The following is a 16,159-nucleotide window of genomic DNA, read 5'->3' as shown; positions in this document are numbered from 1 at the left end:
CTAAGTCTAGCCAGGTTTCTGATCTACATGAATTGCCACAATATCACCACCCTGTGTTGCTATGAGCCCAGCCCAAATGGGAGAACTGTTTTCATTTCTCTCTTTGGAATGTTGAGACTAGGTAGCTCGAAGTCCCTAGCACTCCCTACTGCACACTGACCAGAAACACACACAGGAGTTGTTTTTCTGTTGAAGCAAGACACTGAAATGCTCACATTGCTAAAGGGGACTTTTTTGAACTGGCCTGAAAAGCACCATATCAAAATGAAAGAATCAAAACCCAAAATGTTTGGTTTGGGTTTTGTTGTTGCTGTTGACTCCTTGTTTTTTAACCCAACAAAGGCTGTTACAGATATTCTTGACGCTCATCTAATCCTTGACCTTAGCTGAGGCTTGAAACTTGGACAATAATGTCTGTTGGTCACATAATGTCACATGAAAGAAGCAGACCATTAAATGATTCACTATAAATCATTATAGCACATCAAAGTGCTATGCGTGCATGCATGCTTAGTCGCTTCAGTAGCGTCTGACTCTTTGCAACCCATGGAGTCCACCAGGCTCCTCTGTCAATGGAATTTTCCAGGCAGGAATACTGGAGTGGTTTGCCATTTCCTCCTCCAGGGGATCTTCCCAACCCAGGGACTGAACTTGTGTCTCCTATGTCTCCTGCATTGGCAGGTGGATTCTTTACCCGCTGAGCCACCTGGGAGGCCCCAAAGTGCTATAGCCTACATCAAAATGTCCCCCAGTCAGAATATCCAGGTTGAAGGGTCAGGTGCCTTTTTTCTGGAAGATATTTCCTCCGTAGTGACTAGTACTAATCCTTATTTAGTAAGTACAATTCATCTAGTGAGACAAACAGGACACCCAGAAGACAGATGTGATAAAATGTTCTTGAGAATAGAAAGGTTGGGAGCATTCCTTAGGGAGTCCACCTATTCCTGGAAGAGTGGCAGTCAGCTAGTGTTGTCTGACTGCAGCCTGAGACCTGGCACTATTATTGCTCCAGTCAAGGTCTCTACCTATTGATCAGAGAGGTTAAGGAAAAGAAACTACTACTTCCCAAGCACCTACTGTCTGCCAAGGTGGGGCATCATTGTCTGAGGCTTCCTCGGGGATGCATACAGGTGAAAACACCCCCACTCTTTGTTTGTAATTAATTTGTATTGGAGTATAGTTATTACAGTGTTGTGTTGGTTTCTCCTGCATAGCACAGTGAATCAGCTATACATTTATCTGCTCTTTTTGATTCCTTTCCCATATAGGTCGTTACAGAGTACTGGGTAGAGCTTCCTGTGCTGTATAGCAGGTCCTTGTGTGTGTGTGTTAGTCGCTCAGTCGCATCCAACCATTTACAGCCCCATGGACTGCAGCCCAGCAGGATCCTCTGTCCATGGGATTCTCCAGGCATGAATACTGGAGTGGGTAGCCATTTCCTCCTCCAGGGGATCTTCCCGACCCAGGGATCAAACCCGAGTCTCCTGCACTGCAGGCGGATTCTTACCATCTAAGCCACCAGGGAAGCCCAGGTTCTTATTAATTACCTATTTTATATGGTACTGAAAGCCCCCACACACACAAACACGCGCGCACACACACATACACATACATGCACGCACACGCACGTGCATGCACGCACAGAGAGATGCGCGCACGCGTGTGCACATGCACACACACATATACATGCACGCACACGCATGTGCGTGCACACACAGATGCACGCAGAGATACATGCATGCACGCGTGTGTGCGTACATACACACACAGAGATGCACGCACGCGTGTGCACACGCACACACACACATTGCTGTCCTGTCCTGAGCTTCCCTTTCCCCTAGATTTTCGACTTTTTCTGACAAAACAGGAAAGGGGTCCACACCTGCTCTCCTCCTGCTTTGCAAATCTCAGAGAACCGTACTAAGCACCTATTAGGACACTGTGCCTGACACCTAAGTTTGTAGAGGGTACAAGATCCAGTCTCTGCCTCCAAAGGAGCCCCAGCCAATGGTGGACGTAGGAACAAAGCATTTCCATGTGATGTACAAATGCCACACCGGAGGTTTACACACCGCCCTGCCATCAGAGGCCAGGGAAGGGCCTGAGTTCACGGGTGGCTTCCGCAAGGAGACAGAAGCCCGAGTTTCAGTCTTGAAGGTGACAGAGTTGTCTATGAAGAAGAGGGGAGGGCCTTCCTGGTGGAAAGAGCTCCTGGGGGAGCCGGGGCCTGCAGAAGCTGAGGCCAGACCTGGTCCTGAGACTGGAGCCTCACCTCCCAGTCGCATTGTGCTCCTTCTGGTGATGGTGTGATGAGGAGAGAAAAGAGCAGGGAGGCAGGGAGAGCAGAGGGAAGGCTGTTGAGGTCATCTAGGCAAGAGTCAAGTGGGGCTAGACCAGGGCAGGGGAAACATGGCGAGAGGGGTTGATACGTTTGGGAGGTAGAGTCAGCGTGACTGGAGGACTGAGTGGATGGGGGATAGGGGAGCAGACGATACCAGGAGGACAGTGAGTCAGGGACTGAGGAAGCCAGGACAGTGAGTGACAGCTCCTGTCCCAAGGAGCCTGACTGGGAACGACAGGCAAGGATAACAGGGAGGGGGGCACCTGATTTGAGAGGTTTCCCAGTTTGGTTCTGAGTGCCCTTGGGGGTGGGTGACTGAGGTGGGTCAGAGCGCGAGCATGGACTGTGGATCGTGCTGGGGCAAGAATCTCAGCCTCACCGTGAAATGGAGGCACGCGCCCAGCTCTGAGGCCTGGGGGTATTTAGTAGGATTCCATGTGTGACACACCCGTGCTGGGGCAGCCGCACGCCAGAGGTATCGGCCAGCCAGCCTCTCACTCTTCCTGACTTTTTCCCGTCTTCATCCTTCTCTCCCTCCCCCCAGCCCACCTGCCTGTCTTCCTTCCTTACTACCTCTCCAGGGCTCCACATCCTTCCCAGCCCTCCTCCTCCCCCAGCTTCCCCCACACACACACGCACACACGCACGTATATGCACGCACACACAGATTGTCCATAAAATCATTGGTCTCATTTGTCAAGCACAGCCCACAGCTCCTGACAGCAGCTCTCACATGGTTCACTTGTTTCTCAGACATAGCGTGCAGAAGGTCCCAGATCGCAGCTGCAGCCAGCCAAGCCCGCCTGCAGACCTGGCCGCAGCTGTTCCTGATGGCCTCTGTCCCTGACACTCATTTCCTCACCTGGCTCCAGAGACCAGCAAGTACAGCTGGATCACACCATCATTCAGATCCACCCTCAGCCATGAAGCACCTACTGCATGCTCGGCTCTGAGCCAGGGAAAGGGTGGGGGTGGTGTCCACTTGTCTGTCTGGAGCTGCAGACCTTGTAGAGAAGACTGAGCCTCTGGTCTTTACAAAGACTGCAGAGCAGAAAAGTTCAAGAACAGTTCACAATGCCAGGACAGTTCTAGACAAGCGTAGAGCAGAGTCACAGGCACAACTCCTTGCCAGGGTAATTGTGCAGATAGCTATCGCCCTAGAGAGCTTAGAGCAGGGCAAGTCAGAGTGTGGGCCTGGGGGGCGGGGGGTGCATGGGGCCAAGATCCATGAGCCACAGGCAGAATGAAGCCTGGGTTCTACCTCTGATACACTGTGTGACCTCCCCTCTGCTTTAGGGCCTCATCTGTCAAAGGAGGGGTGAGAAGGAGAGGTCACTGAGGTCTCTTCTAGCTCTCATACTCCTGGTCAGGAAGGCGGTAAGGAACACGAATGGACAATAGGTCTTGTTCATCGGTGCAAAACCGGAATGGAACAGGGACAGCCTCTACTGCTGACCTGGGTGTCACCTGATGGCTCGCAGGACCCATCTGAGTCATCCGACTATACAACTGAACAGAGACCTCGTGCTGCCAAAGCGCTGCACACATCCAGCGTCTCTGAACACACCCAGCATCTCTGCGCTCTCACAGCACCCCAGAGCCTGGATGGATACACAGGGTGGACCTTCCTGTTCTGATTTCCCAGAGGAGGAAACCAAGCCTCAGAAGATAGAGGGACTTGCTCGAAGTCCAGCGAGGTGTTAAAGGCAGAGCCCAGATTGGGTGTAGGAGAGAAATGAGGTATCCCTGCTTTTCCAAGTGGGGTCCCCTCGCCCCCTCCCCTCCACCGTCCCTGGCAACCCCGTGCTGCACACCAGCTGTGCTCTCCTTTCAGGCTCCGGCAGGCAGCCACTTTGATTTGCTGCTAATTCTTTATTTAAAAAAGATTCACAACTCAATTACATCAGGTAACAATAGCTCACAGTCAATAATACAAAACACAAACCCAATAAACATTCATTCTGACCAGGGGACATGGATTTAGATGAAGAAAAACAAAAAAATTACAGCATCAGCTCGTTGAGAACAGTATCCTGTAATTTCCAGTAAATTGGAATCACAGCGAGTCATTTTCCCCACTTGAGTGGCAGGTATATTAATTTGTTGGCATTTGTCAACCATCAAAATAAGCTGTTTACAAGGGATGGGAAGAAAGCTTCAGAGAGTCAGGCTGAGGTTATCATCCTGGCAGGAGGTTGCGTAACGTGACTCACGTGATTCGAGGGTCTTCGGAAGCGCCAGGGCTGGCCTGTACTCCCTGTGGAGGTGGGTCCAGGGTGAAACTGAACTCCTTGACCCTGGCCCCTTGGCCACACCCTACTCCACCTACTGCTCTACTCTCTAGAATCCGGGGCCTCACCCAGTCGCCCCCTTCTGCCTCCCAGAAGTCACTCCAAGAGAGGAGTGGACAGGCTCACCAGGGGTACATTAGAACAGTTACCATTTGTTACTCACTAGTTACCCGCCAGGGGCTGAACTAGGCCCCTCAGCATGCCTGCATACTAAGTTGCTTCAGTCGTGTCCAACTCTTTGCGCCCCCATAGATGGTAACTTGCCAGGCTCCTCTATCCATGGGATTCTCCAGGCAAGAATACTGGAGTGGGTTGCCATGCCCTCTTTCACAGCATCTTCCCGACCCCAGGAATTGTACCGATGTCTGCTGTGGGCTCCTGTATTGCAGGCAGATTCTTTACCGCTGAGCTACCAGGGAAGCCCCAGGCCCCTTATAAGGGGCATTATCTCACGGAACTCTCACAACAACCTTTCAAGCTAAGTATTATTATCCCTCTCTTATAGATGAGGAAACTAGAGCTCAGAGAGAGTACATAATCTGCCCAAGGTCACAAAGCTGGTGAGTAGCAGGGCCAGAACCAGAAGAGGGAAGCAAGGTGCCTTGAACACAAAAGTCCAGGCGGCTCTGGCTCTCAGGGCAGCCCAAGTGCAAGGCTGGCACCTGAATGGGGGACGTCTCACCCAGATCCTGAGTGGGGGATGTCTCGCCCAGCTCCTGGCCATGAGGGACAGAGCTGGATCTAGATCCAGAGTTCCAAAGAACAGCAAGGAGAGACAAGAAATCCTTCTTCAGTGAACAGTGCATAAAACCAGAAGAAAACAGTAGAAGGGGAAAGACTAGAGATTTCTTTAGGAAAATTAGAAATACCAAGGGAACATTTCATCCAAAGATGGGCACAATAAAAGACAGGAATGGTAGAGATCTAGTAGATGCCAAAGAGATCAAGAAGAGATGGAAAGGATAACCGTACAAAATAACATGGAATAGCCATCCAGAACAGATCTTAATGATCCGGATTAGTATGAAGGTGTGGTCAGTCACCCAGAGCCAGACATTCTGGAGAGTGAAGTCATGTGGACTTTAGGAAGCACTGCTGTTAATAAAGCTGGTGGATGCAGTGGAATTCCAGCAGAGCTATTCAAAACCCTAAAGGATGATGCCATCAAGGTGTTACATTCAGTATGTCAGCAAATCTGGAAAACCCAGGAGTGGCCACAGGACTGGAAAAGGTCAATCCGCATCCCAGTTCCCTAGAAGGTCAGTACTAAAGAATGTGTTAACCATCGGACAGTTGCCCTCATCTCCCATGCTAATAAGGTCATGCTTAAAATCTTGCAGGCTAGGCTTCAGCATTATGGAAACCGAGAACTTTCAGATCTCCAAGCTGGGTTTTGAAAAGGAAGAGGAACCAGAGATCAAATTGCCAACATTCACTGGATCATAGAGAAAGCTAGGGAATTCCAGAAAAATATCTACCCCTATTTCATTAACTATGCTAAAGCTTTTGACTGTGTGAATCATAACAAACTGTGGAAAGTTCTTAAAGAAATGGGAATATCAGACCATCTTACCTGTCTCCTGAGAAACTTGTATGCAGGTCAAGAAGCAACAGTTAGAGCCCTATATGGAACAGCTGATGGGTTCAAGATTGAGAAAGGAGTATGACAGGGCTGTCTGCTGTCACCCTGTTTGTTTAACTTATACGCTGAGCACATCATGAGAAATGCCAGGCTGGATGAATTACAAGCTGGAATCAAGATAGTGGGAGAAACATCAACAACTTCAGATATGCAGATGATACCACTCTAATGGCAGAAGGCAAAGAGGAACTAAAGAGACTCTTGATGAGGGTGAAGGAGGAGAGTGAAAGAGTTGACTTAAGACTACATATTAAAAAAAGTAAGATCATGGCATCCAGTCCCATTACTTCATGGCAAATAGAAGGGGAGAAAGTAGAAGTAATGACAGATTTCCTCTTCTTGGGCTCTAAAATCACTGTGGATGGTGACTGCAGCCATGAAATCAGAAGACAACAGCATGTTGAAAAGCAGAGACATTACTCTGCCAACAAAGGTCCTTATAGTTGAGGCTATGGTCTTCCCAGGGGTCACATATGGTTGTGCGAGTTGGACCATCAAGAAGGCTGCTGCTGCTGCTGCTGCTGCTGCTAAGTCACTTCAGTCGTGTCTGACTCTGTGCTACCCTATGGACAGCAGCCCACCAAGCTCCTCTGTCCACAGGATTCTCTAAGCAAGAATACTGGAGTGGGTTGCTATTTCCTTCTCCCTCAAGAAGGCTGAGCATTGAAGAACGATGCTTTTGAACTGTGGTGTTGGAGAAGACTCTTGAGAGTCCCTTGGACTGCAAGGAGATCAAACCAGTCAATCCTAAAGGAAATCAGTCCTGAATATTCACTGGAAGGACTGATGCTGAAGCTGAAGCTCCAATATTTGGCTACCTGATGCAAAGAGATGACTCATTAGAAAAGACCCTGATGCTGGGAAAAATTGAAGGCAGGAGGAGAAGGGGTCGACAGAGGATGAAATGGTTGGATGGCATCACCGACTCAATGGACATGAGTTTGAGCAAAGCTCCAGGAGATAGTGAAGGACAGGAAAGGCTGGCGTGGAGCAGTCCATGGAGTCACAGAGATGGACACGACTGGGCGGCTGAACAACAGCAACAACTGTCTGCACCAGCCTGTGCTTTTTTCACTGTGGTATAGCTACCTGGAAGAGATGGGCCTTGTAGTAGCTAGAAGCTTCCAAGGGAGTGAAGCTCAGTGGTGGAATTTCAGGCCTCACCAGACTGACCAGAGAGGCACTATCCCCTACAAGTGGTCCAAGCAGGTAGCTGCCAGTTCCCCGTGTCTAAATGTTAGTCCAGGTGAAAACGTGGGGCTGAGGCCATCACACAGGAAAGCAAAGACCAGCTGCTGACACCTGGGTGCCAAGCTCCCCAGTCTCCCCGGCCCAGAGTCCCCCAACCTTGCACTTGGCAGCAGTTTGCCGTCTTTTCAAATCCACTACTTACCCTCATGAGGGCAGGGGTCCTTGTCCTCGTTTTTTCCTTGGCTAGGGGAAGCTGAGACTCCAAGAGTTTAACCAAGTTGTCCCAAGTCACACAGCCAACAGAGTGCCCGGATATGACTCAGAACTCAGGGCTTTTTCCATCTACCTCTCTACCAAGAACTAGGTCAAGACCCAGATGGGGCTGGAGTTCAGACTTAGTTGGGGGCAGGAGAAATAGGAAAGAAGGCTTGAGGGCTAGGGGGAAGTGTCAGGAACAAACAACATCTAAAATATAATGCTTTGGCTAAATTTAAACATGTGAGAGAGTTCAGAATGATTCATAATACATGCAGATTGATGCAAATGACTATGCAAATGAGGCAGAAAGGAGGAGAAGGGTACAGCTCACCTCTCAGCCATAGCAGGAGTGGGCAGGGCAAGGACTCCCTCTTGGGCAGCAGTCTTCCAAGCGAACCTCACCTTCAAAACCACTTTCTGAGGCAACGTGCCAATGGCCCTGGGGCGGCAAGCTGGACAGATGAGGCAGGTACACATCCACGTCAGTATCTCCACACTCGACCAGGTCTCTGGAACGCCCACCACCCCCACCCCCCGGCCCTAGTCTGCCTTCTCTGAGCTAAATGATTCTGCTGCTTTCCTTTCACCAGTGAGCCTTCCTTTATCCTCAGCCTTTTAATCATCCTCATCACCACTCTGTTTCTAATGGGTTGGGAGCGAGGGTTTGGCAGACAATCTGAGTGAGTCAGGATGGGCCAGTAGCTTCTCAGACCATATAAACTGCAGCAGTGTGCTGGAGGGCAGATGGCCTCCATGAGGGGAAGTGTAGAGCTTTGGACCAGGGTTTGCTTGGTCCAGTGAATCCCTCTGTTCCTTGGTTTCCTCATCTGTCAAATGAAACAGCTAACAGCTCCTGTGTATGGCTATTGGCTGTTGGATTCGGGGGTTGGGGGGGATGCCATATGCATTCACGCCTAGCACATGGTCAGGAATCGGCCCTACTTCTCTCTGCAGACCTCCCAGCCCCCTCTTCCCTACCCCAGCCCCCTGACTTTTCTCCCTCTTCATTTCTGCTCACACAAGCCTGACTGCTACCCTCCACCTCTTTCTGCTTGTCTGAAAGTCCTACCCATCCCTCATCTCCATCACAAAGCAGACCTCAAATGCACACCCCGCACCCCCCCCCCAAAAGCAGCCAGGGCCCCCAGCGCTGCTGCCGCCTTGCCTGTCACAGTCGTCTGCCCCTCCTGGGCCCGGGCACCTGACAGCCCTGATTTGCGCAGAGAGCTGCCGGATCTCCTCCTGACGTTGACTCTCCCCATGCCCCTGTATGTTTGGAGAGGAATGAATGGTTCTTCCTTGACAAGGGAAGAATCTGGGACCCTGAGCGGACACACAGCAAGGAAATGGTCCACTGGGCTTGGAAGCCCAGAGCCCTTTGGTGCTTCCACTTTGCCTCCACAGTCTCAGCACTCCCACAGGGAGATTTCTCTGGTCATAACTCTATCTCCCCAGTTTCTTTGTAAGCCCCTCGAGGGCCTGGAGCCCATCTCCCATCTCCTTTTAGGCACATGCCCTACACCAATGTGCAACGAGCTCTCAGGGGAGCTGGCCCTGGAGAAAGAATGATGGGCTCAACTCTCCTTCACTCTCTACGGAGATCTTGGTTTCTCAGCTGCCACGTCAGCCATCAGCTGGCCCTCCAGCCTTGTCTCTGCAGAACAGGCCTGAGTTCTGCCTCAGGACAGCCCCCAGGAGCCCCCTCCCATGCTGGGAACACAGGACATTTCCTAGAATTAAAGGTGGAGAAGCCATCACATGTGCATGTGAACAAAATCGCCTTGCAGCTCTCCCTCGAAGCTTTTCATAAAGGACCTTGGATCTGAATATGCAGGGACTCGAAAGCCCCCAAACCCCTCTTCCTGGTAGCCAGTCTCTGGGGAGGTACGTGTAGTGGACACAGGAACTGTCTCCATGGCACACTGCTCTTCTCATACGGTTCACCAGTTGCGTTCTTTGTCCCCCATCCTTGCTTGACTTCATCTCAACAGCCTCAGAGGCAGCAGGAATACCCCTGCATCCCCACACTCTGGTTTTATTTTCATCACGATTGCTTGCTTGTTGTCTGCACACACATGGCTCCAGAAGGAGTTACTGGCGAGATGGGAATAAACAGTCTGTGCTCGTAAACACCACTCTCCTCAGTCATTCCATGTGGGAGTCCTTGTGTCTAGAGCCCGTGGGGAGACTTTAAAACTTCGTACCAAGTCAATTACTGCTACTCCCATCAGTAAGAATAATAATAAATACTCAGTGAGTGCTTCTATGTGCCAGCCACAATTCTGAGACGTGACCTCATTGCTTTAAACTTCACCACACACACGGGCTAGAAGGTAGGTTTTTCTCATCCCCATTTTATAGATGAGGAGCAGGAAAGTTCAAGAACACTTTATAGATGAAGAACAGGAAAGCTGCTTCTCTAAGGTGGACCACATGAGTCCTTTGATCTTGGACAGGGAGAGAAATCCATAATAGGAGACCCCAGGTGTTTGGGACACCATCACTGCAACACCCCACCTTAATGCAGACTCTCCCTGTCTTCTCTTCTCTGTCTCCCCTGTCCCTCCTCCCTTTCCTTCTCTTGTACCCCTTGCTAGTTCTTTATCCTCCTAGCTCTGTGAATGACGTGATTTCCTGTCCCTTTCTGAACTTGACAGCCCTCTCCTGACAGTAGACAGAGGACCCTCCTTGCTGACCTCATGGGCTGATGCAGGGGACAGCCCTCCAGCACGAGGGCAGTGTGCTCAGCCTGCTGGGAGCCATGGGGTGGGCAGGAAGGGAGTTGGTCCTCACACCCCATGATAGGAGCCCGTGTGATCTGTCCTGTTGCAGCATCTCCGGCTATGGGGCGGCTGGCGGAAAAGGTGGGAAGAACACCATGATGCGGTCCCACGGAGTGTCTGTGCTGGGCATCTTCAACCTGGAGAAGGATGACACGCTGTACATCCTGGTTGGGCAACAAGGGGAAGACGCCTGCCCCAGCGTAAGTACCCAGAGCGGGAGTTTCTCCTCCACCTTCCCCAGGACCCAGACAGGTCTCTCAGGGACACCAACGCCAGACACACCCCATCAGGGAGCTCTCGTTCAAAAATGGCAGGACTCACCCCTTGTTCTGCCTGCAAATGCTCCTCCCTTTCCAGGGCCATTTGGGTGCCTGAGAAAGTGGGTGGTGTGGCTTTGGGCACTGCACATCCATATGGAGATGGAGGCTGAGGCATGGGTTCCATGAGCAGTCCTTAAAACTGAAGTCCTGAGTTCTGCTTAAATGGGCAAATGGTTGTTTCTGTCAGCACAAGTGTGAGTCAAAGCCCCCTTTCTAAGCTTTCTTGCAAGGGCATAGGTTTTTTTTAGCCATATCATAAAACAGGAAAATGCCAGACCAAACATGTCTTATTCAGCTCGAAATCACAGACTCATAGCCAATATATATATATAAAACCGCAGAAAAAGTTCTGAAGGACACTCCATAATATCTGATATTGTTAGAAAAAGAATTCATTCACATATTATTTGTGTGATTAATTTTTTTAAGTTTTTTTAAGCATGGAATCAGAGCTGGAATATCATGTAATCCACTTCCCTCCACCCCCATTTCACAGATGAGAAAGTGGAGAGGACGGAGGGGAAAGGATTTGTCCAGAGTCAGTCATAATGCTCACAGAGACTCTGCCTGCGGTTTCTGATGCCCCGAATGTGCTGGGGCTTCAGTTTTCACCCCCTTTCTCCCTTTTCCTCTTATAGCACACCACCCAACAAGCTAGACTGTCATCCTCTCCAGCCTGAGACAGCCCTTCCTTCTGGTGTCTGATCCCACTGGCGTGTCCAGCTGTCAAACACAGAGCGCTCCAAGGGCAGCACTTAAGAAAGCCAGTAGTGATCTAAGGTGGCCAGCAGGGGGAGACAGTGGGGACTAACAAAGCTGCAGCCCTGCCTCTCGCCTGTGCTGGGGGCGGCAAGAACCCTCAGTGCTGGCTGTTCCGCATGGGAACTCAGCACTCCACAGGGCAAGTCTCCACACTGGGCAGGCCACACCCTCATCTGATGGTGAACTTCTGCACCGGGTGAGGCCGGGGCAGGGATCCAGCTTCTGGGACCCAGGACACAGGGCTCCTTCTCCAGAAATTTATTCAAGAGCAGATCTGGAAGACCGAAGTGGTAACAAAGGTGACGCGTTCCATTCCACAGAATAACCTCAGAGCTCCTAAGAATCGGGTGTCAGGCTGGGAGCCAGGGGTAAAGTACGGCGTCCCACCCCCAACCCCACACGAAGCAGCAGGAGTAAGCTTCACAGGTGCAGCCTCGTGCCTGAGAAACGCCTGGACCCTTTTATTTAGCAGCTATAATCAAGACTTCCAACCTGATATAATATATTAAGTCATTAAATTACAAGCTGCTGTAATTTTCACAGGAATTTATTGAGTGCTAATGTAATTCTTTCATCTAAGCAAAAAGATTGCATTGACTTCTGCAGAGGACTTTTACTTGATTGGATCCTAATCAGTTATGTCTTTTCACAAGACTTTTTCCTTCTTTTTTAATTCAGTTGTAATCTACTTGTTCCTCTGAATTGCTGCATTTTATCATTTTATTAATCAATCTGAAAGTGTTAGTCACTCAGACACGTCTGACTCTTTGCGACTCCATGGTCTAGTCATGGAATTCTCCAGACAAGAATACTAGAGAGGTTTGCCATTCCCTTCTCCAGGGGACCTTCCTGATCCAGGGATCGAACCCAGGTCTCCTGCATTACAGGCAGATTCTTCACTGTCTGAGCCACCAGGGAAGCCCCATTAATCAATCTGCTTGCTCTTAGACTTTGAGGATGTGCAGGGCAAGTTTCAGAGAAGCCAGCGACAGAGGGCAGCCCCCTCTGCTGATCAGGCTGGGCATAGCATGGGCATGGGGAAAGGAATTCGTCTTCCCAGTAGCTCCAGACCTCTGCTCCCCGCAGGGGCCTATTTGAGTAAGGGAGAAAAGCTTTCACAAGCACCACCTCAATCTCTGGTCCTCCCTAGGCTGAAAAATGGTGTGTAGAGAGGATCTTCTAGAGAATGAAGTGGACCGTAAGAATTAAACTGCAGGTTTGGCAATTCTGCTGGTGCTGTGTGCCAGCAGAATTCTTCCTGTGTGCCTGGCCAACCAGAGCCTGGAATGGGCTCCAGCTGCTGGAACCCCGCCTCCCATCCCACACACGCATTCCTCAGTCCTGGTCCTGTGCCCTGCAGGTTGTTTAGCAGCATCGCTGGCCTCTACACCCTGTTTAGCAGCATCCCTGGCCAGTATGATCCATCAGAAATTACAATCAAAAATGCCCCCAGACATTTCCAAACATCTCCAGGACAGCAAGACCATTGGTCTAAAAGTCAGTTCCCACCACTCCCATCACTCTCAAGGCAAAAATTGTGAAGGGTGAGCCCACACTCACCCAGCTCCCAAGTCTTTCAAATGTATTCAGGACCTCGCGGAAGTCAGAAAAAGAAAGCAAATCATGAAAAAGTGATCTCATCCAAATGCTGCTGTGGGCCCAGCAAGCTGCAGACTGAGACTCAAATCAAGGGGACACCTGACCCAGGGCAGTGAGGCATGGCCATGAATCCGGGCTCTAGGAAACCAAAAGGCCATCCTTTGGCCCAGTTGCTTCTTCCGGCGATCTCCAGCCATCCGCAGGTTCTGCTCAGGAGAAGAGGGCCTCCCAGGGAGTGGGGGTCCCCACTGCTGCCGGACGGAGGACAGGAGGAAAAGGAGCGGGGCAGAGGGACGGACCTTCTTAGCACCCTGGGCAGCTCCCCAATTTACGGAGGAGGCAGATCCAGGTAGGGGCCAGCAAATCTCCAGTCAGGAAGCTAGACTGGACCCTGAACTCTGCTCTGCTCTGCCCGGCTGGCAGCACACATTTCCATCCCCTGTCCCTGGCTCTGCCCACAGGGAATGCCCCCAGCATCTCAGGGCCTCTCCCAGGTGGCAGTTAGCAGGGTTTCCTTCCAGCAGACTCCATGCCACTCTGGCCTCACGCCGGCCCTGACCAGCACTGCACGTACATAAGAGAAATGTCAGCTGTCTACAATAGCAAATCACAGCCTTTCAACCACACTAAATCCACTCTAGAAAATATCAAATTATTTCCATCATTAAATCCAAAATGCCATAAAACAAATTGCATCTCAGCTATTTATCTGGAAATTTCTCTAGTACTCATTCCCGGCACCCCTGAGTGCTTTAGCATAAGGAGTGGCTCGAGATGAATTGCCATGTCCGCTGGCTGGTTACCCAGCCACATTTGATGAAAATTTGATGTTTTATTGGCCTTTTTTCTATTAAGTGAAAGAAAATTCGTTTTCCCCTGAGGTCAGACCGATGTGTGGTGAGTTCATCTCAGCCGCTGTGACCTACAAGGATAATGGCTGTTCTTGAAACCCTGCCCTCTTTGTTCAGGGATTACAGGATTCTGGGTCACAGGAATTTCCAGCATGTCCCCAGAGACTCCCAGATGCCTAGGCCTGCATCAAGTGGAATAAAATCCAAGTCTGGCTACCCACTGTTGTTTTTTTTTTTTTCCTCTTTACATGATGCTTCAAACTGCAGCTTCTCAAGAAACCTCAACGGCTTCCCGCTGCTTAGAGAATGAAGCGCAGCCCCTCTCTGTGTCTGAGGCCTCTGCCCATGATCTGACTGTTTGGTTTAGTCTCCTCTACCCACTCCCATTTGGACCCCCTCCCGCCCTGTCTTAGCTCCTGGGGCCTTTGTCATCCCCTCTTCAGAATCCACAGGGTCCTAACAAGTCGTCCTGGATCACCTCTCTGTCCTAAGATGGACTTTTCTGAGCTGAAGAAACTCCTTACACTTTTCCCCCAAATACCCCCACTTAGCACCTTCCCTCTGAGTTCCTACTGATCTCCTCCCCTGAAATGTCATAACTTTCCCTCATTCTCAGTGTTTAAAAAGCTCCGCATCCTGCAAGGCCCAACTGAATGCCACCTACCCCAGGCAGTCCTCCATGCTCAGCAGTCCAGCAACAAAGCCTCACTCTGCCTCCTCAACTTCCCATTCATTTTCTGTCTAAGAGGTCCCTGTGGTCCTTCTCCAATATTTTCCAGAGTGACAGTTATCCATGTGTATTTTTTGTCTCCTCAACTCAACCATAAGCCATCTGAGAGATGGTCAGACCATATCTTTTAGCATAGAAGGTCTGTCTGCTGGGAGGCGGAGGACCTTGGGCACAAACCTGAGATGTTTTTGTTTCTCCAGGCAAACCGATTAATCCAGAAAGTCTGCATTGGAGAAAACAACGTGATAGAAGAGGAAATCCGCGTGAACAAAAGCGTGCACGAGTGGGCAGGAGGGGGCGGAGGAGGGGGAGGAGCCACCTACGTGTTTAAGGTGAGGTCTGTGCGCTGTTCCCCAGGGCAGGGGCCTTCTCTGCGTTCTGGCTTTGAGTCCACAGGACAGACCAAGGAACCACGCACCTTGGGTGCTCTTAGCTCCATTTAAAGTCGAGGAAGCGGAGACCCATAGGGATATAAGGTTCCCTGTCTGTCCAGGAAAGGGCAGGCCCTTCTCATGCTGATGTCCCAGCCCGGTTTCACTAGGCAGGCCTTCAACATCCTGCTTCAGAGCCCCAGAGGGACCTACTGTGCCCTCCTGTGTCCTCAGGTGGACTTTTCTGATCCATCGAAGATAGACAAAGATTTCCTGTTGGGTCCTCCTGCAGGGCCAGCGGTTCTGAGGGCTTAATCTTGAAGTTGTGGGGTCAAAGCAGAGAGCCCTGCGTGCAGAGGAAGGAGAGAAGAGAGACCTGCCCTGAGCACCAGCTCCCAGATCCCTGAGACTCGAGAAGCGCTTCAGGAAAGGGGCGGTACAAACAGCCCCAAAGACTGATCCTTGCCTCCCAGTGTTCATAAACATTTATATCTCCTGATGCTTTTGCTTCATTTACGAACTCGGACTGATACAGGAGCTGGGGGTTGAAGGGGACAGAAGAGCTCATGGGCTCTTGTAACATGAGATGGGAGCCCTCGGACCACCGAGATGTCACCCACTGCCCAGCAGACACTCAGACATGTTTAAGCATTTAAATGGCTCAGAGGTCTCCAGGGTGAGAGCCCTGCTCAGCTTCTCAATCTCCGAATGTCTCTCCCCTGGCAGATGAAAGATGGCGTGCCAGTGCCTCTGATCATCGCGGCCGGTGGTGGTGGCAGGGCCTATGGGGCCAAGACAGACACGTTCCACCCAGAGAGACTGGAGAATAACTCCTCAGTCCTAGGGCTGAACGGCAATTCTGGAGCTGCAGGTAAATCTCTGCAAGCCCAGCCTCTCCCAGAACGGTCCCCGAGGACTGTGTGAGCTTCACCTTGACTGGGCACCATCACATACCTGTGGGCATCTTAGTCATGGGCCCTTGAGATGCTGGGAGCCCTGGATATTGGTACTGGCATCAAA

The 16,159-nt window shown here is 50.8% G+C and overlaps 1 protein-coding gene across 1 annotated transcript in view; it reads left to right on the top strand.

The window, feature by feature from the left end:
- Window positions 1-16,159, top strand: part of ALK (ALK receptor tyrosine kinase) — a 741,252-nt gene that overhangs the window by 684,149 nt on the left and 40,944 nt on the right. The window contains exons 13-15 of the mRNA XM_015093875.4: window positions 10,556-10,706; window positions 14,969-15,100; window positions 15,866-16,010. Coding sequence (XP_014949361.3) covers window positions 10,556-10,706; window positions 14,969-15,100; window positions 15,866-16,010 — 428 coding nt within the window. The remainder of the gene's footprint in view (window positions 1-10,555; window positions 10,707-14,968; window positions 15,101-15,865; window positions 16,011-16,159) is intronic.

This window comes from Ovis aries, chromosome 3 (genome assembly GCF_016772045.2).
Source record: "Ovis aries strain OAR_USU_Benz2616 breed Rambouillet chromosome 3, ARS-UI_Ramb_v3.0, whole genome shotgun sequence".
In the NCBI taxonomy this organism is placed as follows: Eukaryota; Metazoa; Chordata; class Mammalia; order Artiodactyla; family Bovidae; genus Ovis; species Ovis aries.
This window is presented reverse-complemented; position numbering and strand designations above follow the sequence as displayed.